The sequence below is a fragment of the Budorcas taxicolor genome, chromosome 3 (assembly GCF_023091745.1).
Source record: "Budorcas taxicolor isolate Tak-1 chromosome 3, Takin1.1, whole genome shotgun sequence".
NCBI lineage: Eukaryota > Metazoa > Chordata > Mammalia > Artiodactyla > Bovidae > Budorcas > Budorcas taxicolor.
In genome coordinates, this window is record NC_068912.1 from 113,925,249 (window position 1) to 113,948,117 (window position 22,869).

At 44.0% G+C, this 22,869-nt stretch overlaps 2 protein-coding genes across 2 annotated transcripts; one reads left to right on the top strand and one right to left on the bottom strand.

Moving 5' to 3' along the window:
- Positions 1-4,695: 4,695 nt before the first annotated feature.
- On the bottom strand, positions 4,696-5,424 carry LOC128045295 (dnaJ homolog subfamily B member 3-like). The gene has a single exon (XM_052637792.1). It carries the CDS (start codon positions 5,422-5,424, stop codon positions 4,696-4,698), a length of 729 nt encoding a protein of 242 aa, XP_052493752.1.
- A 4,692-nt stretch (positions 5,425-10,116) lies between these two features.
- LOC128045030 (UDP-glucuronosyltransferase 1A1-like) lies at positions 10,117-22,603 on the top strand. The gene is made up of 5 exons (XM_052637489.1): positions 10,117-10,980; positions 18,456-18,587; positions 19,436-19,523; positions 19,813-20,032; positions 22,306-22,603. The coding sequence occupies exons 1-5, from the start codon at positions 10,117-10,119 to the stop codon at positions 22,601-22,603; spliced, it is 1,602 nt and encodes a 533-aa protein (XP_052493449.1).
- Positions 22,604-22,869: the final 266 nt, after the last annotated feature.

The following is a 22,869-nucleotide window of genomic DNA, read 5'->3' on the forward strand; positions in this document are numbered from 1 at the left end:
AGAGATATAGAGATAAGGAAAGAATGACACAGGGTGACCAAGCTTCAGTGAGCGAGGCCCACTTACTTTATTTCCAGAGAGGGCTTTTATACCCTGAGTTATACATACAGCAAGGTGAAAAATGCAGAGTCAACTCAACATTCCATCAGTATTAACTTTTATCTATATCAGGTTCCTTCCTGGAAGAGTCTTATTTTTTGTACATTATCTTCTGGCCTGGAGGCCTGTTGATATTTTATGACCTCTTTTTGATAAAGATTGGTCAGCCAGAACAATAATTTTCGCTTAAAGTGTTTCTTCTTAAATTTCTAGCCTGTGTCACCCTTAAAGTACAGAGTTACATTTTTATGGAGCAAAGATTCAGCGGGTTACAGCAAAGAAATAACTTACTAACTCAAAGTCTAATGTTCAGTTCAGTTCAATCTCAGTCATGTCTGACTTTTTGTGACCCCATGAATCACAGCACGCCAGGCCTCCCTGTCGATCACCAACTCCCGGAGTTCACTCAGACTCACATCCATTGAGTCCGTGATGCCATCCAGCCATCTCATCCTCGGTCATTCCCTTCTCCCCCTGCCCCCAATCCCTCTCAGCATCAGAGTCTTTTCCAATGAGTCAACTCTTCGCATGAGGTGGCCAAAGTACTGGAGCTTCAGCTTTAGCATCATTCCTTCCAAAGAAATCCCAAGGTTGATCTCCTTCAGAATGGACTGGTTGGATCTCCTTGCAGTCCAAGGGACTCTCAAGAGTCTTCTCCAACACCACACTTCAAAAGCGTCAATTCTTCAGCGCTCAGCCTTCTTCACAGTCCAACTCTCACATCCATACATGACCACAGGAAAAACCATAGCCTTGACTAGACGGACCTTAGTCAGCAAAGTAATGTCTCTGCTTTTGAATATACTATCTAGGTTGGTCATAAGTTTTCTCCAAGGAGTAAGCGTCTTTTAATTTCATGGCTGCAGTCACCATCTGCAGTGATTTTGGAGCCCCCAAAAATAAAGTCTGACACTGTTTCTACTGTTTCCCATCTATTTCCCATGAAGTGATGTTGCTAATGCTAAAGCTACTGCTTGTTATTTCTACATCCTGACTATATGCACCCCCAGGAACACAATGGATAGGGATGTGAGAACTTGGCAGCAAGCATTGGCTCAACAACGTTGCAAGAGTCTGGATAAACCTGCCAAGTAAGCTAGAATGCTAACAGGGGGTTTGAAACATTCCTTTCATGCCCAGGAGATTTATCAACTAGAGCCCTAAGTTAACTCTTTCCAGAGAAAGGTGGTTGGGGACAGCCCCCTGTTAATGTCAGAAGAGTTGGTGAAAGACATAAAATAGTAAGACAGACAGATTCTGGTTGAGGGGTAGATGCTCAAGCAGATCCAGGGGGTCCCTCGAGTCCTGATCTCACCTTTGCCCATCAGGCCTCTTCCTCATGACCTTTGCCATAGGTGGGATTCTCCACGCTGGCTCCTGGCAGTTCTCCAAGATTAGCGGGTTCCTGCTTTTGATCTGGGCCCTAGAGTGTATGAGATTTTGTGTGCATCCTTGAAAAGTAAAGTCTATTTCCTACAGCCCTCTGGTTCTCCCAAAAGTGAGCCCCACTGACCTTCAAATCCAGATATTCTGGAAGTTCTTCTTGCTGTCTGGGATACCTGATATGGGGCTCAGAGTCCTCACCACAGGGTTCCTTCACTGGAACCCCCATAGTGCTGTTGGTGGGAGTGTAAAATGGTACATTGTGGAAAACAGTATGTCAGCTCCTCACAAAATTAAAGATAGAATTACCAGATGATCCAGCAACTCCACTTCTCGGTATATACCCAAAATAATTGAAAGCAGCCTCTCAAAGAGATATTTGTATACCCATGTTCATAGCAGCATTATTCACAACAGCCAGAAAGTGAGAGAAACCCATGTCCAGTGGCAGATGAACAGATAAGCAAAATGTGGTCTATGTATAGAATGGAATATTATTCAGCCTTAAAAATGAAGGAAATTCTGACAACATATATGACAACATGAATGAACCTAGAGGACATGATGCTGAGTGAAATAAGTCAGTATCAAAAAGACACATACTGTATGACTCCACTAACGTGAGGAACCTAGAGTAGTCAAATTCATAGAGACAGAAAGTAAAATGGAGGTTGCTAGGGACTATGAAGTGGCGGAAACTGTGGAGATGTTAAGGGGTATACAGTTTCAGCTTTTCAAGATGAACAGTTCTGGAGACTGGTTGCACAACAATATGACTGTAATTAACACTACCAAGCTGTACACTTAAAAGTGGTTAAGATGGTAAATCTTATGTTGGGGTATTTTATCATGATTAAACATTTTTAAAAGGCAAACTTTATGAGGAAACAGTCAAACCTATGTGTGCCAATTCAGCAGCTATATGTTTAAAGTAAAAACTATTAAATATTTCAAATGTAAATTGAGCAAAATTCAGTTAAATGGGGAAATATTTTAAGACATCACTTTCAGAATTAGGTGTGTTGAGCTTTTTAATTAGAATATTGAAAATATGCATTTTTAGATGGATTAATGGAACATTTACAAACATTGACCATATGTTATCTGATGAAGTTAGCCACTAACTACATATGACTACTGGGCACTTAAGATGTATAGTCCAAATTGACATAAGTGTAAGCGTAAAATACACTGTAAGTGTAAAATACATAGCATTATTTGAAGACTTAATGTGAAATATCTCATTAATTTTATGAGGGCAGTGGCCAATATGTTGAAGGAATAACTCGAATTCACACCCTCCCATGCTGTAGTTACTCAGTCGTGTCCAATTGTTTGTGATTCCACGGACTGTAGCCTGCCAGTCTCCTCTGTCCATGCGGATTCTCCAGGCAAAAATACTGGAGTGCGTTGCCATGCCCCCCTCCAGGGATCTTCCCAACCCAGGGATCAAACAGGTCTCCCACATTGCAAGTGGATTCTTTACCATCTGAGCCACCAGGGAAGCCCAAGAATACTGGAGTGGGTAACTTATCCCTTCTCCAGGGGATCTTCCTGGCCCAGGAATTGAACTGGGGTCTCCTGTATTGCAGGTGGATTTTTTTTACCAGCTGAGCTACTGACCCAGGAATGGAACTGGGGTCTACTGCACTGCAGGCAGATTTTTTACCAGCTGAGATACCAGGGAACACCAGTATTACCATTTATAGAATACTGATGTGAAAGGCCTGAAAACTAGCAGAAAAGACAAGTTTGTAATTAAAGATATAAAGAAAGAACCACAATGAGATGTGTAGGAGAAATGAAGATACAGTATAATCAAGACCCATACCCTAGGTGGTAGACTCACAAATAGAGTGATTATAATTTCAGATGAGAAAACAAGCTGCATTTTTAGCCTGTCCAGTTCAGATATCTTTTCACTCTCATGCCTCATGGTAACCTTTCTTTGGAGATGACCAACGGGTGGGGGTTGCACACTTTGTAATGGAATATCCTAAAGAAACTATGCCCAAAAAGATTTTGAGGGCATAAAATGTGCCAACAGAAAGCTACCTCTCAGATATGTGTGTGTTGCACCACTCAATCAATATTCCAAACTTTCCACTATTCGAAGCTTTCCAAAATTTCTGGCTTTTGTCAACCTGAGATGAGATACATTGTCCATGTGGCAATGGGAAAACTGTGTGTAGCCTTACGGAAATGCTTTTTACATTTCCAGCCATAGTTGCAGAACCAATCAAAAGCTAGCAATGCGATTTTCATTGTTTTTGGTCATCACTACTGTTTTTTTTTTTTGTTTGGTTTTTCATTATTGCTTAAGTCAAGCTATCTGAATACTGTCCTGAGGCTGCTCATAATCAATTGTGTACTGTGAGGAATTCACTTAAGTGTTTTGCCCTAGCCTTTGGAGGGAGAATGAGTTGGGGGCGGGGAGAGAGAGAATGTGTATGTATGTGTGTGTGTGTGTGTAGTCGCTCAGCTGTATTAGACTCTGCAACTATTTGGACTACAGCCCGCCCATCCCCGTTCCCTGTAGTGACTTCATTCCTATAAAACCAACTTCAGATTTCTGACCTCCAGAACTTTAAGAGAATAAATACACATTGTTCCAAGTCACCGAATTTGTGGTAAATTTTTAGTGCAGGCATGAGAAACTAAATACATTACCTTTACCAGGCTTACCTGTTTTTTAAAAAGCCTAGGCTTAACGTTTTATTTAAATAGTTAACTCTCACTGTGTCACCAGCAATATGTGGAACTAAACGGCATCTTTAAACCAAAAGTATTATTAATATATTCATATCTCTTCTTTGTGCTAAAAAAATGGAACTAAACTGATTTATCTTGGCAACATTAACTTCAGAGCAAACCACTAAGTTCACATTGCAAATAAAGTAGAAAGGCCAGGTTGAAGGTGCCCTGGTGAACATTCTGTCTCAGAAACACGAAATAAGCAGCGTCTGCCCTGGGGTTATGTTTAATAAATAGCAAAGTGCATTACAGATATTTACAACAGTTTTAAAGAAAAACAGAGGTCCTATTTTGTGGTCCAATAGTAGCAACAAATTGGCGTTGGCACGAACTGTTCATAAATTCTTGAGTACAGTTGTTTTGCAAGTAGGGCTTGCTTACAATCTTCAAAAAAAAAAAAAAAAAAAAAGAACGCCCTGCTACTCTCAAGTTGTGCTCTAAGTTCAACATGGACCAGGATCACTTGGTGTCAGTGCTTAACAACTGCTCTTTGCCATTTATTATCAGGGACTTCAGCTCCCCATCTTCTTCCACTTCTATCCTTTCTTGGCCATTCTCCACGATTCTCTTGGTGGTGATCATTTTGCCGTTCATGATTTCGGTGGAAGTCGACATAGATTTAAAGTTGCCCATCCCCCCACTACCACAGGACATGGAGATGGAAGAGAGGCCCCCATTCCCAATGGAACCAAATGAGGTAAACCCGGTATCAAAAGGAGAAAAACCACCTCCAAATGCTGGAAATTCACTGAAGGCAGAGAAGAGCGACGAGGACCCCCGGCATCGGCTTCCTCGGGATCTCCTCCGACCCCCCAAAAAGTTCTCCAGCGGGTCTCCAAAGAAGTCGAACGAAAACGGGTCCCGGCCACCGAAGAACTCTCTGAAGACGTCGGCCGGGTCCCGGAAGGTGAAGACGCACTCGAAGGGGTCCTCGAATGGCCTGCCGCCGCCGGCGCGGCCGCCGCCCTCCACTCCCGCCTCGCCATAGCGGTCGTACACGTCTCTTTTCTTGGCGTCGGACAACACCTCGTAGGCCTGGGCCACTTGTTTGAATCGCCTCTCCGCCTCCTCCTTGTTCTCGGGGTTTTTGTCCGGGTGCCACTTGAGCGCCAGTTTGCGGTACGCCTTCTTGATGGCTTCCGACGAGGCCTCGCGGGGCACGCCCAGCACCTCGTAGTAGTCTACCATATTGGAAGGCCGGGAATGGCCCCGCGGGCCAAGGACAGGTGCTGGCTGGCAGCCCCCGGGTCGCGGACCCGAGTGCCCACCAGGCCAGGCTGCCCGGAGTGGGCACCCCTTGTGATGATGCCGCGTCTCATTGGGCGAGCCCAGAATGCATTGCTCACACGGCGCTCTGTGACCGGTTTCACGCAGCCGCAGAGGCCCCGCCCACTCACTTGCTCCGCCCACCCGACCTCCCCTGAGCGGTTATCGCCAAACGGGGAGATGTGCCTCTGACTACCTTAGCGGGTAGTTCTCACAGGTACCTCTCTGATGGTCCTGTGGTTATGACCCTGTGCTCTCAATGCAAGGAGCACTGGTTCCATCTCTGGTCAGGAAATCAAGGTCTTGGATCAAGAAAGTCATTTTCTTTAAGTAGGCTTGACATCAGGCTTCCCCTTGGCTTGAGGTGGGGGCTGTTGTCCCGTTGTTCAATCCGTCGCTTAGTCGTGTCCAACTCATTGCGACTCCATGGACTGCAGCCAGGCTTTCCTGTCCTTCACCATCTCCCAGAGTTTGCTCAGACTCATGTCCATTGAGTGGGTGATGCCATCCAACCATCTCATCCTCTGTCCTCTCCTTCTTCTGCCTGCTCTTTCCCAGCATCAGGGGCTTTTCCAATAAGTTTGCATCAGGTGGCCAACGTATTGGAGCTTCTGTTCAGCATCAGTCTTTCCAGTGAATATTCAGGACTGATTTCCTTTGGGATGGACTGGTTGGATCTCCTTGCATTCCAAAGGACTCTCAAGAGTCTTCTCCAACACCACAGTTCGAAAGCATCAATTCTTTAGCCCTCAGTTTTCTTGATAGTCCAGCTTTCACATCCATCCAGTCATAGCTTTGACTAGACAGACCTTTGTTGGCAAAGTAATGTCTCTGCTTTTTAATATGCTGTCTCTGTTGGTCATAATTTTTCTTCCAAGGAGCAAGCATCTTTTCATTTCATGGTTGCAGTCACCATCTGCAGTGATTTTGGAGCCCAAGAAAATAAAGTCTCTCACTGTTTCCATTGTTTCCCCACCTATTTGCCTTGAGGTGATGGGACCTCTGCCTTGATCTTTGTTTTTTGACTGTTGAGTTTTAAGTTACCTTTTTCACTCTCCTCTTTCACTCACTTTCATCAAGAGGCTCTTTGGTCCTCTTCGCTTTCTGTGATAAGTGTGGTGTCATCTGCATTTCTGAGGTTATTGATATATCTAAGTTGGGGGTAGAGTAGAGTAATAGGAGTAAAGTTTAGTCTGATCCTTGTCTGAGAAACAAACACTCTTACCATTTGTCTAGGACAGCATTTCTCCAACGTTTTTTCCTCAGGACCCTTTTGCTTTTGTTTATGTGGGTTATATCTATTGGTACTTGCTCCAGCAAAAATTAAAACAAAGTCAATTTAATAACAATAAACCCATTACATGCTAATATAAATCATATATTTATGGAAAATAACTTTTTCAAAACAAATTAATAAACAGTGCCATTATTTTCTATTTTTTTAACATCTCTCTGGATTAACAGAAGAGCTTGATTTTTATATCTGCTTCTGCATTCAATGTATTGCTATATCACGTGTCATGTAGCCACTGGGAGACTCCAGTGTATTCAAAAGTCAAATATTATCTTAGAAATAATTTTAACTTTGAAAAATTCTCTGAAGAGTTTTTGGGGATCCCCAGGGTGCTCTGGCCCATAGTCTGTTAACTCCTGACTCAGTATATCAAAATGATGAAAACTGCTGGCCATGTTTAAGTGCTGCATGTAAACTTGGGATTCCGTGATTATTTCTGCTAAAACTGCTGCATCACCATGATTTTCTTTTTGGCATCTGACTCTTTTCCATTCCCTTCTTTTTCTTTCTATGACACTATATTCTTTGCCTTGATAAATGGTGAGGCAACACCAATAAAGTTCACTTAGTTCTAAGAAGAAATGATTAACCAATGAACTCAATATTTCATCATAAAAGATAATAGATCCAAAAGGGTTCACCTTTTCACCAGAACAAACTGCTGATTCCGTATCACCTTGAGAAACTCAAGCCAACTTGGCACTTGGGAAGCATGCAATAAACAATAGTAGAAAGTAGAGATTGGTAATAGAGTCCAGTGTGAACAAAGCAGTATGGAAAAGCACAAGGTGTGTTTGGGGTAGGCTAAGTGATTCAGAATGGCAGGAGGGAAAGGGGCAGAGAGAGCAGTTAAGCAGAAGGGCTAGAGAAGTGGAATGAAATGGAGTCCATTCCAGGGAGTTCTGAAGGCAAGGCTGAGGAGTCTGCATTTATTCTGAGCCCTAGGAGTGTGCTAACCAAGGTTTCAGGGGTGGTAGTGGCATGAGGCTGTGCAATGGACGGCCGATGCAGGGAATCAAAAGGGAGAGGTAGGGACTAAGAGCCTTGGAGGCTGAGGCCTAGAAACAAGACCATGGCAGCTGGGTCTGAGAACTAGTGGTAGAATGATCCAGATTTGGCACTTGCTGGGTTGAATATAGGGCCTAGAGCAAAGGGAGAAGGGGCATCACACCCATACAGAAACATGACTTCCCTGGTGGCTCAGAGGGTAAAGTGTCTGCCTACAGTGTGGGAGACCTGGGTTCCATCCCTGGGGTGGGAAGATCTCCCGGAGAAGGAAATGGCAACCCACTCCAGTGTTCTTGCCTGGAAAATCCTGTGGACAGAGGAGCCTGGCAGGCTACAGTCCATGGGGTCGCAAAGAGTTGGACATGACTGAGTGACTTCACTTTCACTTTCAATGTCTGCAAAGCCGTGGATAGGTAGAGAGAGAGGCAGAGAGGGAGTCTAGTAGGGAACTCAGATAGGCCAATTGCTGAAGGATACAAGGCAGAATACAGGCTTCCCTGGAGGCTCGATGGTTAAAAAAAAAAGTCCACCTGTCAACGCAGGAGACGTGGGTTTGATCCTTGGGTTGGGAAGCTCCCCTAGAGAAAGAAATGTCAACCCACTCTGGTTTTCTTGCCTGGGAAATCTCATGGACAGAGGAATGTGGCAGGCTACAGTCCACGGGGTCGCAAAAGAATTGGACACGACTGAGCGAGTAAATGGTGATAGCGACAAGGCAGAATAAAGCAATATGCTATGGAGAGTCAAGGAAGATGACTTTGTTTCCCCTGGAGGGCCCCACAGATTATCCAGAGGGAGTGGACTTGTTTCAGTTCAGTTCAGTTCAGTCGCTCAGTTGTGTCCGACTCTTTGCGACCCCATGAATCACAGCACGCCAGGCCTCCCTGTCCATCACCAACTCCCGGAGTTCACTCAGACTCACGTCCATCGAGTCCATGATGCCATCCAGCCATCTCATCCTCAGTCATCCCCTTCTCCTCCTGCCCCCAATCCCTGCCAGCATCAGAGTCTTTTCCAATGAGTCAACTCTTCGCATGAGGTGGCCAAAGTACTGGAGCTTCAGCTTTAGCATCATTCCTTTCAAAGAAATCCCAGGGCTGATCTCCTTCAGAATGGACTTGTTTATGTAGCCCTTTTCAGTTTAGTAACAAGCAGCTCCAGTTTGATTCCATCAAAAGAGCTAGGAGTAGTTGGGAGGGTGAGTTTCTTCACTTCACTTCAGCATGGCTTCAGCTTTAAAAGAAATCACCTTCCAGTGGGTCTAGGAATGCTCTTGCAGACACCTCACTCTTCAGTAGATGCCAGAGCAAGACTACATCACTGCCCTGCTCGGTTTCCGTGGCCACCCATGCTCCCTGACCCCAGCACATCTCAGCCTGCCCTGCAATTGCCTTGTTGTTTGTCTGCCAGAGCCCTCTTGACAGGTACAGACCATGTCTAACCTGGATTTTGGGCCCTGGCTCTTCACATCATGCTGAGAGGGCCAACACTTGCCATAAATCTTTGATGAGTGGGGGAATTCACAGTGGATTTTAAGTGTCAGGTCTCCACAGGTTTCAGGGCAGAGTTTTATTGGATTGCTTAGTCATGGTACTTGGTCATAATTTTTGAGAGTGGGTGTGGACTGCCTGCTATTCATTTTGGTAAAGAACAATTTCTGGTCTTGGACAGAGTCACACTCTTGAACCATTCAAGTGCACAGAGGCCTCAAAAAGTTCTGAGGCTCTGCCTGATGCAGTAAAGTCATAAAATCATTAACATGGTGACTATGTGTTTTTACAGCCCCTTTGCTCTGTGTAATCTACAGATGAACACTCATGACACTGAGGCTTTAGAAGAATGACTGCCCTTATTGTTTAAATTGGACTATGAATTTCAGAATGACAGATAAGCACACACCTATGAGCCAAACCCTTGCCACCTTTTTCCTTTTCACCTAGAATCTTGATCTTGGTGAACTCCTGGGCAGGGGAGGGAGGGGAAGGAGCTTAAGAGTGCAGAAGCATGAGCATGCATATGCCTGAATCACTTTGTTCTACACCTATAGTTCAATTGAAAAGATAAAAAAAGAATGTGATTCAAGTGGTGCTTAGGGGCTTCCAGCCAGTGAAACTGTTGCCTGTGGCGAGACCTAGAAAGCCCTGCCCTCTTTCTCTCTAAAAGTAAACGCCCAGCAGTCTGTAGTTGACTGACAGCTATGGTCACGTGACACAGGCAAACATTAACTTGGTGCATAGTTTGGTTCCTGCGTTGTGTAAGTGAAAGAGGGCACTCCGGCAGGTGACCATCTTGGTAGCAACGGCAGAGCAAGCATGACAGCAGGGTCCCAGGGGGAACGCCCAGTCATCCTGCTCCTGCTGCTGTGCACGCTTGGCCCCTCTATGTCCCAGGCCGGGAAGCTGCTGGTGGTCCCCGTAGATGGCAGCCACTGGCTGAGTTTGGTCGGACCCCTCCAGCCCCTGCAGCAGAGGGGACATGACATAGTGGTCCTGGCACCTGACGCTTCTGTGTACATTAAAGAGGAAGCATTTTACACCTTGAAGAGGTACCCTGTACCATTCCAAAGGGAGGACTTGGAAGAGACTTTTATCAGCCTCGGGCGTACTGTTTTTGAGGATGATCCTTTCTTGAAGCGCGTGATCAAAACATACCAGAAAATCAAAAAGGACTCGGCTCTGCTCTTATCCGCCTGCTCCCACTTACTGCACAACAAGGAGCTGATGGCCTCCCTGACGGCAAGTAGCTTCGATGCTGTTTTGACAGACCCTTTCCTTCCCTGCGGCCCCATCGTGGCCCAGTACCTGTCTGTGCCTGCTGTGTTCTTCTTGAATGGACTGCCATGTGGCCTGGACTTTCAGGGTACCCAGAGCCCCAGTCCACCATCCTACGTGCCCAGGTATCTGTCCTTTAACTCAGATCACATGACCTTCCTGCAGCGGGTGAAGAACATGTTCATCACCTTGTCAGAGAGTTTCCTGTGTGATGTGGTTTATTCCCCATACAGGCTACTTGCCTCCGAATTCCTTCAGAAAGACATGACTGTTCAGGATCTCATGAGCTCTGGGTCTGTTTGGCTTCTCAGAAATGACTTTGTGTTTAATTTCCCGAGGCCCATCATGCCCAACATAGTGTTTGTTGGTGGGATCAACTGCGCTAGCAAAAAGCCACTCTCTCAGGTGTGTATTTGAGTGGGAACTTTATACGCCTGTATTCTAGCAAGAACTTTGAGTGAATGAACTTGTCATGGATCTGCTGAGATAGCCTCAAATGCCTTCTCTTGTTCATTTCTATTTCACCAGTCTCTTAGGAGTGAGTTGTAATTTATAACTCTTTGGCATCTTCTTCTAGTTTTTTTTTTTTTTTTTTTAAATCGGAGACCTTAGGAAAGCGTACTTTGGCCATTTTATTCTGTGTGCTCCAGTGGATAGTAATCGATTAGATGTGACATGGGTTAAATGCCATGAACACAGGGCCCTGGGTCCAGGGTTCCTCGCAGAGAACAAAATTGTGCAGCGTGCACTTTGCCCATGGTCAGGTCAGGCTCACAAAAGTCAAGATTGCTGAAATAATTCTTTGGCATCTATAGATCTGGCGTGGCAGGGAAAATTGCCTTTATCTTCCCAGTTAAAAGTCCAGTTTCTAGATAATAAGAAGCTGAATACGGCAGTTCCATTTCTTATAATAAAGCAAATCACTAGACAGCCAGGTTCTGATGTTGGATTCAAAGCTCATGCATCTCACTCTCTTAAATGCTTATATATTAATGTTTTCACCCTCTGCAACTGGACGTTTGCAGAAAAAAAAAAAAAAAAAGTAGCATTCGCATTCTCTTCCAAATCTCTACAGAGGGGATAGAGAATAGCAGGAGAGGTTCCTTCTAACGGGGGATTTGGGAAGGATTCTTCAAGTAGGTGACATTTCAGTGGGCATTCCTTCATTTATTCAAGTATTGGTTGGGGATCTGCTGGTAGGCCAAGTACTTTCCAGATGCTGAGTCTGGCTCCTACTAGGGGCTACTATCACCCTCATAGAGTGAGGAATCTTATTTTCAGTGAGCTTCTGACATTCATATTTTATATTATTTAAAAAATAATTATTTTTGACTTTGGGTCTTTGCTGCTGCCCAGGCTTTTCTCTAGTTGCAGCGAGAGGGACTTACGCCTCGTTGCGGTGCACAGGCTTCTCGTGACGGTGGCTTCTCAAATCCACTAATGGTTCTTAAAAGGGGTGAAATGTCATCAAACCAACGGGCATATCTCAGATCAAAGGAAAGAAAGTTAGCCAGCAGGTCCAAGCAAGATATTTTTGCATGTTTGCTGTTGCGTTTTGGCAAACAGCTTTTATTTATGTAAGCGATTTTCTTCTTTATTTAGGATGTTTCATGGGAGAGACTGCAGAACTTTATCAACTGTCTTTCTTGATATCACGTCTTTATATCGTTTATTGACATATTTTCCCCCAAAGTGGTAAATTGTATTGAATGTGTGTTGGTTGCTGCCTTGTTTGGTGCAAGTGAGCTTAGATGTGAGAATATTTCTGTAAATTGTACCTGACAGTAGCTCCCAGTGTCTTACTGAAATTCTTTTAATTTGAAATTCCATTTTTAGATACTAATGTCACCATTACTGCACTGTTTTTGTTTTCATTTCTCTCTAGTGCCTCCTTAGCACTCCAGATCTTCAACCTTCTTCCTTCTCTTTAAACAACATGAAGCAAGGACTTCCCTGGCAGTCCATTGGTTAAGACTCTGTGCTACCAATGAAGAGGGCGTGGGTTTGATTCTTGGTCAGGGAACTAAGACCCCACATACTGTGCTGCAAAAGATAAACACAACAAAATAAAGCCAAAAAAATCTACAGAGCCAACATTCTTAACCGAGTCAGGCAGATTCCTTTAACAGTTGAATTTCTCCTGTTTGCACTTAACAATCAACAGATACGATTATAACTCTTGCAGTTTCTTTTTACTTTGCCTTGTCATCTCCCTTTTTCTTGATTTATGCTGGGCTGTCACACTGCTGTTATCTTTTTTCCCCTTGGTTAATTAGTGCTGCTCTGCACTTCCTTCCCTCTACTGGGGATCATACTATTCCCAATGCTCTTGGTAAGAGTCTTGAACTTTTCAAGTATAAAGATGAAATCTTTGTTAATGAGAGTCCCTAGAGAAAGCACAGCTTGGTGTTGGGCATACCTTTGGGATGCCATCAAAGAATAAAGATGGTAGAACAATGCTGAGAGCAAAAGCATGACACTCAAGAATTCCAAGATGTTGGTCCCCTCTCAGGCTGAGAACATCTCTGAGAGTACACAGAGATCCAGAGATGGTGTCTACCCATCCACACTGGTTGTAAGGAGAACAGTCAAACAGGATCAGTAAGAACAGACTTGAAGATGATGAAGAGAAGAAAGAGTGGTGACAAGGAAGCTTGCAGTGTTCCTAAGTGGCTCTGAATGTACAATGATAGAGCAACACATTTCCAACATAGTGTTTCATGAGTGTCCTTGCAAAACGAAAGGCATCTGGGAAAGAAAAATCTAATAAAACCCTAGAACTCAAAATACTAAACTCGCAGCCAAAGTCAGGACTTCTAGTAAAAGCCTCCTGGGTTTCGAAGTCAGTACACTTGACAAACAGGAGATTAACAAGGCCCAGGATGCCTGATAACACTGCAATTGCTTCTGAACCTGGAAAGGTCAACAATACTCTGCTACATGCCACGATTCTCAGTCACCCAAGACACAGCAGTGACGGAGGCAGGGGTCCGTGTCCCGTAGCAGTGGCCCCTGGCATCCGGCTTTTTTACCTCTGGACACCAGCTCTCAGGGCCCCAGGCCACAGTGCGTGGACAGGGGCAGGAGGAGATAGGACGTTCATCACCTGTGCGGTCTTACCTTTTGTTGTTGGCAAGCCACACGTTTGTTATACAAAAAGCTGATTAATGAAATTGAAGAAAAAGGTTCCTTTTTCAATAAATGGTTTATTTTAGGTGGGGGGGAAAGCCTCCTGGGCGTGTAGGCATGTATTTTCCCTTTGAGGGGGCCTCATTTTTTCTGGAATGGGATAAAAGATAGGGGATTAAGGTTTATTGTGGTCAGCATGTTGCTTCACACTTTGGCCTGACTCCAGAGAGTGTGGAGTCAGGGCAAGGTTTAGCTGTTGTTGCTGTTATTGTTTAGTCGCTAAGTCGTGTCTGACTGCGACCCCATGGACTGCAGCCCACCAGGCTCCTCTGTCCATGGGATTTCCCTGGCAAGAATGCTGGAGTGGGTTGCTTTTTCCTTCTCCAAGGGATCTTCCTGACCCAGGGATCGAACCTGCATCTCCTGCATTGGCAAGCTGATTCTTTACTCTGAGCCACCAGGGAAGTCAGGGCAAGGTTTAAGGAAGTTTTGCCAAGTACGGGGTGGACCTCACCGTTATGGAATCCTGTACTGGCCCAGAATCAACACTGGCCTTAATAACATAACCTCTGCTGTTTGTCATTCTGTAATTTGTAGATGAACTTTCATGCCATTTAAACTCCAGCCAAGTGCTACTATTTAGCTTTCAATGTTTATGGCTCTGTGTGTTCTTTTTATGCTAATCACATCCTGCCCAAAACTGAGTGGGTGCAGCGGGGACATTAGACTTGGTCCTTTCTAGACAAGGCTAAAGCCCTAAGAGTGGGTTTCGTGAAGGAGAAGAGGTCTAGAAAATGGAGGAAATTTAGCGTGGGGGTAGGCAGGATGATATTGCCTCCTTGATCTTTCGAATAAGCCTGATAAGAAAGGCCAAGACAGCTGCCAGGAGCCAGGGACCTCAAAGAGGGCCTGAGGCTGGTGGGGGCAGACTAGACAGTGGGCTGGCCTGGGAGTAGGGCTGACCAGTGTTTGGGTTTTATGGCCATGTTCAGACTCAAGGTTGGCAGCCATCTGTGAAAATCAGGTGTGCTGGGCCCTGTCTGAAGTCTTCTAGGTCACAGCCAGGGTAGACAGCATCATGGTTTGTTCAGGACTGTTCTGATTTTAAGGTTTCCCAGGTGGTGCTAGTGGTAAAGACTCCACCTGCCAATGCATATTTGAGAGATACAGGTTCAATCCCTGGGTTGGAAGATCCCTTGGAGGAGGGCATGGCAACCTGCTCTAGTATTCTTCCCTGGAGAATCCCATGGACGGGGCAGCCTGGCGGGCTACAGTCCATGGGGTTACAAAGAGTCAGACACAATTGAAGTGACTTAGCACGCACACACACTCTGGTTTTAACACAGAGAGTCCCAAGAAACCCCTCAGTTCACACAGTCTCACTACTGGCCGTGGCATTCATTGCTGCGGCTAGGTCGCTTCAGTTGTGTCCGACTCTATGCGACCCCATAGATGGCAGCTCACCAGGCTCCCCTGTCCCTGGGATTCTCCAGGCAAGAACATTGGAGTGGATTGCCATTTCCTTCTCCAATGCATGAAAGTGAAAAGTGAAAGTGAAGGCGCTCAGTCATGTCCGACTCTTCGTGACCCCATGGACTGCAGCCCACCAGGCTCCTCCGCCCATGGGATTTTCCAGGCAAGAGTACTGGAGAGGAGTGCTATCGCCGTCTCTGTGGCATTCTTTGGAGACATATAAAACCATCTGGAGACGCTCAGGGAGTGAATTAGATCATCAATAACCGACAGTTCAGGGAAAATTGCCCTGCTTGTGCCTTGCTCTGTTTCCTTCAAGTAGATTCCCACTGCATGTGTGTGCATGCACGGGTAGTGTGTGTGTTTCGTGAAGCTTGGAACACTCTGGAGTTGGCTCTGAAGTTTGGGAACAGATCACGCAATGCTAAGATTATTGCCCAAGGCTGACTCTAGGGTTTTCCTTCCTTTCTTTTTGAGATACACCCACCATTCATCTCCAGGTTCTAGTTTCAACATTGTGACTAATGCTGCTGTTCTTCTGATTGCACTATTCCTGTTGCTTCTTGCCGAAACAGTTTGGCATCATTTCAGGAGGACTCCAAAGAGTTCTGGTACCATAGTTCTTTATGTATCAATGTAGAGAAGAATTCGGTGAGAGGCAGAGTGATAGATAAGAAGTGATTTATTAGGGTAGGATGCTTGCGAGACTTACATGGGGCTTCCTGAGTGGCTCAGTGGTAAAGAAAAATATACCTGCAATGCAGAAGATGGAGGAGACACTGCAGGTTCGATCCCTGGGTCAGGAAGATCCCTTGGAGGAGGGCATGGCAACCCACTCCAGTATTCTTGCCTGGAGAATCCCATGGACGGGGGAGCCTGGTGGGCCACAGTCCATAGGGTCGCACAGAGCTGGACATGACTGAAGTGACTGAGCACACACCCTTGAGACTTCCAAGAGGGTGGGTGAGAAATGCCACACCTGAGAACTTAAGTGTGTGACAGTTTTATGATCAAAGGAAAAGCAGGGAGGGGAAGAAGACCTTTGTCTTCCTTGAGTAGACTTCGTGCTTCCGTCATCTGCTCCTCCTCCAGGAGCGTTTTCCTGTCCCTATATGGTCAAGCTAGGTACACGATTATGTGTGCAGACAGGAAGTCCTAGGAATCATTAACTTGCTGAACTCACTGGGCAGGATGTGGGTCACATGCTGCCATTGTTTTGCTGTTTGGGGGCATGCACCATGCTTTTGCTGCCTGGTTTTGTTGTTAAGCAAGCCTGCTTGGTTTTGTAGTTAAGGAAATCTTCTCTCTCAAGTAATCATGAACTTACAAGGGTCTCCTGTTTTTCTACTTATAATTCCCTAGTGGGATTAATTATGTAATCATCTATTGTGTCCCTTCATTCTATCCCTATTATTTTCAGAGCTTTCATTTGACATTGATCTCTAAGTCTATCCCTTATTCCTTAAGGGATAGGCCTTTGCCAAGTCATAAATTCTAACCTGTACTTACTAGCTGGGATCACTGCCATCTCTGATTCTCACCCTACACACACAGACATTTTCTAATATCCATCTTCCTGCTTCATTCAAGGAACCATAGGTTATTTGGGTTCTAGTAGTTGTAAGATTCATTGTTAACTGGCAAATCAATCCTAGTTGATAGCTCAAATACACCAAAACTCACTTGGGTTCAGTCCTTGGTCGGGGAACCCACAAGCTGCATGGCATGCCCGCCAATTACTCCTTGACTTAAAAAGTTGTCATGATGGCAATAGTATGCTGTTAGTAAAGGGAAGGACTTTGAATGCACTCAGGCCCTAGTTTTTGAATGATCCTGTCTCACATGCAGAGGAAAACAAGCTGGTGTAATCCACACAGGGGTCGGCACGCCACCTTCTCTCTGTTCTCCATTCCTTATTCCTTGGGTCACCTGGCCCTGAAGTTTCTTCCGAAAGTCTCGTTGCCTTGTCTTGAACTTTGTCCTAAAGTAGCCAAGGCTGTGTGCCTGCAGATGATCTTTGCTGGATGCTTCCTGAGACAATGGGGCAGCCTTACACATGCAGGCTTCCTTGGAGGACCGTGAGGGATGTAGTGAATTAAGAGCAGGAAGCGGGCACTAGGTGAGGGGCGTAAGCTGTGTGGGTGAAAACTGTGCCTGTTTCTCGTTCCTTCCAAGAGGCTTTGGTGGTCAAGGTCTACTCACATGCCCTTCACCTTCTCTGAACCCCACAGAAGGGGCTCAGTCTCTGAGACACACTTGGGAAGGGTTTCTGTCCCCTATTTGTGTTTTTCATACCTAGGGTGGAACAGTTTACGTTTTACAGTACATACGGAATCAGCAGAGAAAGATTCAAATAAGTTTCTGTATATTCTTTCTGCTAAAGCAGGCAAGTTGACTTAAACACCTTAGAAACTCTTATCCAGGAAAGGTTGGGAAAATGCACGGTTGACTGGTTACATTTTAGTACGGAGTTGACATGGATTTGAGATTTACTCGTTCAAGTGTATTGACTGCCATAGGGAAACTCTGCCACAGGCTGGAGGGAAGCAAGAGTTGTGGAAGGATTTTTTTGCTATTTGAAGTTTTTTGTTAATCATGAGTCTAATTCTTAATGCCCTCTGTAGCTTTGTGCTTTGACTTCATTCATTCTTTCAGCATAAAAAGAATATTCTAGAAGTCTTGAAAAGTAATATGGATCTTTACATAGATTTTCTTAGAGAGGAAGTGCCGGAGCTTTCGAGTCCGCAGAGAGTTTGCTGGAATTCTATTTGGACAGTGTTTCTCTCCACCCATGTTTCCTTTCATGGAATCTGCTGAAATCTCGCTCCTCTCTCCAGGAGGTTCCTTCCGCTTTCCTCCCTTCTTACTGTTGCCTTCAGCTCACTCGTTCAGCCCTCCTCCCCAAAGCCTGCTTTCTTCCAAACTCTCCCAGCTGCATGGAGCCCTGGAGCAAAGGATCTGGCTTTACCTCTGGTCACTTTTCTCTCAGAAACTTGACATATGACTTGGAGTCTACATTTCAGAGGAGAACCCAGGTGATAACTCTGTAAGCAGGAAGCCCTCCTCCTTTGGGATGGAAAGGACTTGGGGAGGGAGGGATGTTACAACAGACATTAATACTTTGTGTCTCTATCACACACACACACACACACACACACACAAATACACACTCCTGTAATCACTTTCTTAAGAGGAAGCTACCTTATTCAGAGCTGAATGCATATAGTCATCAAAGAATATGAGAAAAAATTAACTGGAAATTTCTATTCTGCTTCTAGGAATTTGAAGCCTATGTAAATGCTTCTGGAGAACATGGAATTGTGATTTTCTCTTTGGGCTCAATGGTCTCAGAGATTCCGGAGCAGAAAGCTATGGAAATTGCTGATGCTTTGGGCAAAATACCTCAGACAGTAAGAAGATTCTATATGATTTTTTAAAATATCTATCTTCACAAGAGTTCTAACCCCAGACTTTCAATAACTAAATTAATTTATGAGTTGGGCTTTAAACTTGGATTTCCCTGCCACTTCCCAATTACTACTAATAATCCAAAGGTTGGTTTTTTTTTTTTGCAATTTCATTCTCAACTATGCTGTTAAACCATGATCCACTGCATGAGGAGGACTCTTTCTCTCTTAACTGACTCAAAAGTATATTAAACAGAATTTATTTTTTAAAATAAAATGAGCAGGATAGTGTTTCTTCATATTGCATAAGAATATTTCTCCAGAAAGCAGTTGGTTAGGACACTGGATTCATTTCTTATATTTCTGCTTTTGTAGTTCCATGCCCACTCATTTTATTAAGTAATTTCCCTTGAAGTTCAGAAAGTGCAAAAATCATAGATATACAACTTGCTGAATTTTCGGATTCACAAAGTGAACACACCCATGGAATCAAGCCTCGGAACAAGACACAGAATGTTACCTGTCCCCAAAAGCCTTCTTACCTACCTTTTCCAAGGTTATATTCATTCAGAGACTCCAATTTCTAGCTACTATAGCTGATGTCTTGTTTTTTTTTTTTTTTAAATTTTTATTTTTACTTTATTTTACTTTACAATACTGTATTGGTTTTGCCATACATTGACATGAATCCACCACGGGTGTACATGCATTCCCAAACATGAATCCCCCTCCCACCTCCCTCCAAATAACATCTCTCTGGGTCATCCCCGTGCACCAGCCCCAAGCATGTCTTGTTTTTAAAATTGTATGTGTACGTTCTTAAACTCGGGTTTTTTTCCTTCTTCTGCAAGGTCCTGTGGCGGTACACTGGGACTCCACCACCGAATCTTGCGAAGAATACAAAACTTGTCAAGTGGCTGCCCCAAAATGATCTGCTTGGTACGTGGGGAGGGTTTAGCATGTAGGGTCTAACCAAGGTTAAATTAAGAAAGTGGCTCAGGCAGGGCTATGCTAAAGGATTATTTAGCCAGAAAGGATTATTGTCAATGTATCCCACATTGCCTTTTACCCAGTAGGATATCTCAACCCACATGCGCTTCTGCACATTTCTGCAAGGGCCATGTGTGGACCGCACTGGGCCCTGAGCATGCTTGGAGAACCCAGACGATGTCAGATGTTGAAACTCGGTGGCTTGACTGGTGGCATCACCCCCTGCTTTTCTCCTCAGGTCACCCAAAGACTCGGGCCTTTATCACACATTCTGGCTCCCATGGCGTTTATGAAGGAATATGCAATGGCGTTCCCATGGTGATGATGCCCTTGTTTGGTGATCAGATGGACAATGCAAAGCGCATGGAGACCCGGGGAGCTGGAATAACCTTGAATGTCCTGGAAATGAGTTCGGAAGATTTAGAAAATGCCCTGAAAGCTGTCATCAATGAGAAAAGGTAAGAGAAAAACTACCCAGGAATACTTGCTACTTGTATTTTGGCCATTGCCTCATAATAACCATTCAGATGTGAAAACAAGAACACCAAGATCTAGTTTATAAGTAAGATGACTTGGGGTTATTACCACTCATTTTATACAAAGGTGCTTTAATTTCTATAGAATTTATCATAAAAATGATTTTAAATATTATTTCCCCCGGTGTACTTAAAATTTCAATTTATTTTAAAAATGTCAATATAATAAATGTCTGATCTCTAAGTTCCTGCAAAGAAAGAAATATTCCATTAGAAGAAGCATAGTATCTAAGATAAAAACAAATCAGTTACTTAAGGTATGGTTTTTCCCTGTGAGAAATTTGGTCCGTGGGGATTTAAAAATCTGTGTGTGTGTTTGTGTGTGTGTGTGTGTGTGTGTGTGTGTGATGTGCTGTGACAAAGGCTTGTGATAAAAGCAAAGTCAAGTTTGTTCAAATGTGGCTCTGAAAGCAAATCAATAGGCAAAAGCCATTAGATCAGATTATCTCTGCGTGAACTTTATTGTATTGCTGTCAATTGCTACAAGTAATAGGCTGATCAGAACCTTCTAGGAAGAAGTTATAGACAGGAGTGGACTTCATCCAGTAGTCAGCTCTGTATGTGCACATGCGTGCATGTGTGTGTATGTGTATGTATCTATGAGAATATCAGGAACCTTTACCCATAGTTTCTTCATTTTGAAGGAGACATCAGTCAGGATGTAAAAAGACTGGAATGTTCGCATAGGAAGAGACACTATACAGGGGAACTATGATGGTGCTCACATGCATGTGATGCTTCTGATTAAAAAGAATTGTCTACATAACCCCAGGGTAAAGTGCCCACAGTGTTAGTAACAACCTTCGCAGAGCAGTTGATGTGGTTCTTATCCACCATTTCAATTGGCTTCTGGCAGCCCAGCTTGTCAGCATTAGGTCATGCTGCTAACGCATCACTACAGTTAAAGCCTGATTTCTTTCCATATGCTGGTAACTCATTCTTGAGGTTTGTATTAGTAACATAACTTTGACCTTTTGTTCAATGGTATGGACAACTACTTATAATCTAAAAGTGACTTGGTAGAAGTTCTCTGGTACATTACTATCTAAAAAAAAAAAACAAAACCACTAATCAGTCATTTCAAGTTACTAACTTTATTTCTTTCTGACCCATCACATGTGAATTTCCTTGTTCCCAAAACTCTAAACTGGGACTGCACCCAGCTTAGAGAAGTGGAAAGATAAGAGATAAAGAGAAGTTAAAGAGAAGTGGAAAAATTTCCAACATCGCATTATAAAACCAGGCCCAGGTGCTTAATAAATTAATGAGTGAAAGTACAAGAAAATCTATTTTGTATGAGACAATTTATATAAAAAGAAGGTGTTTAACAGAATTTATGGCCAAATATTAGTAGTACATTATAATAATGTACCCATATGAAATGATGGACATGTTTAAGGTCAGATATGACCAGGGACAGGGGAGCCTGGTGGGCTGCCGTCTATGGGGTTGCACAGAGTCGGACATAACTGAAGTGACTTAGCAGCAGCAGCATGACCATAATCACTCCTGAATAAGTGTCTTGCTTTTCCCTTTCTTCTCTCTTTTCTTCCCCTTGCCACCTCCTCCTTCCCCTTCTCTTCCTTCTCTTTCTCTTTCTTCTTCTAGTGCATCCATACTAAGGGATGAAGTATCAAACCCATTTTGGATTTGGATATTGACTCAGCTGTTCACACAGTCCAAAATAAACAGGAACCCATTTTTTCCTTAACAGGCTGCATAGACACTCCCTTATGCAAAATTTAGCACTTAGATGGTCTGATGCCTCAGTAGTTGAAAGTATATCACTGTCTTGGATATGGCACTTTAAAATGTCTTTTATGTTGGCTAGAAGTGATTATTTGCAATCCCATTGAAAGGGAAATCATTAATAATTTCTGAGATGACCTGTTCCTTTATTTCTTTATCTTGTTACCAAAAAGTATGACTAATTTCCTATAAGGATATCACTAAAAAGAGAAGAAGAAGAATAGGAAGCAAGTTTCAAATAACTTAAAATAAAAATTTTGGCTTCCAGTTTTAAGAGATAAAGAATATTTAGTGTGTGAGTGTGTGTGTGTGTATTTCTGATTACAATAGAAACTCTACCACGTTTGGAAAATCTGGTAGCATTCCTAACTGGAAGCAAGGATAGAGGGAGGATGGCTCACTACTGATGGTGTTCCAGGCATTCACATAACTGTCTTTGTGTTCAGCTATAAGGAAAACATCATGCGCCTCTCCAGACTTCACAAGGACCGCCCCATAGAGCCTCTGGACCTGGCTGTATTCTGGGTGGAGTTTGTGATGAGGCACAAGGGGGCATCCCACCTGCGCCCTGCAGCCCATGACCTCACCTGGTACCAGTACCACTCTCTGGATGTAATTGGCTTCCTCCTGGCAGTCACGCTGACAGTCATCTTCATCACCTTTAAGGCCTGTGCCTTCACCTTCCGGAAATGCTTTGGGAAGAAAGAGCGAGTGAAGAAATCTCATAAATCCAAGACACACTGAGAACTGGGTTGGAAACTTTAGAGAAAGGTTAAATTCATGTTATGACTACTGAAGAACTACTTTGCCAGAAAATGATGCCCCAGGGTGTGTTTTGAAAAATAAAAATGACCCAGTCCCTAGTCACACACACAGGTAGAGATATGTGAGTCTCTTTGCTGCTCCCTCCAGTACTTTAATCCGGACTTCACTTGTCTTTCAAATGACTTAAGAGAACTGGTAGGTCCTTCCTTCAACCTACAGTACTGTTCCTAGCCAGAAACGGGACC

Bases quoted from the DNA above. Each gene is read 5' to 3' on its own strand.
- LOC128045295 (XM_052637792.1), bottom strand. From the start codon at position 5,424: ATGGTAGACTACTACGAGGTGCTGGGCGTGCCCCGCGAGGCCTCGTCG.
- LOC128045030 (XM_052637489.1), top strand. From the start codon at position 10,117: ATGACAGCAGGGTCCCAGGGGGAACGCCCAGTCATCCTGCTCCTGCTG. The intron at 10,981-18,455 runs GTGTGTATTTGA...TTCTGCTTCTAG, and splicing joins GCAAAAAGCCACTCTCTCAG to GAATTTGAAGCCTATGTAAA. The intron at 18,588-19,435 runs GTAAGAAGATTC...TTCTTCTGCAAG, and splicing joins TGGGCAAAATACCTCAGACA to GTCCTGTGGCGGTACACTGG.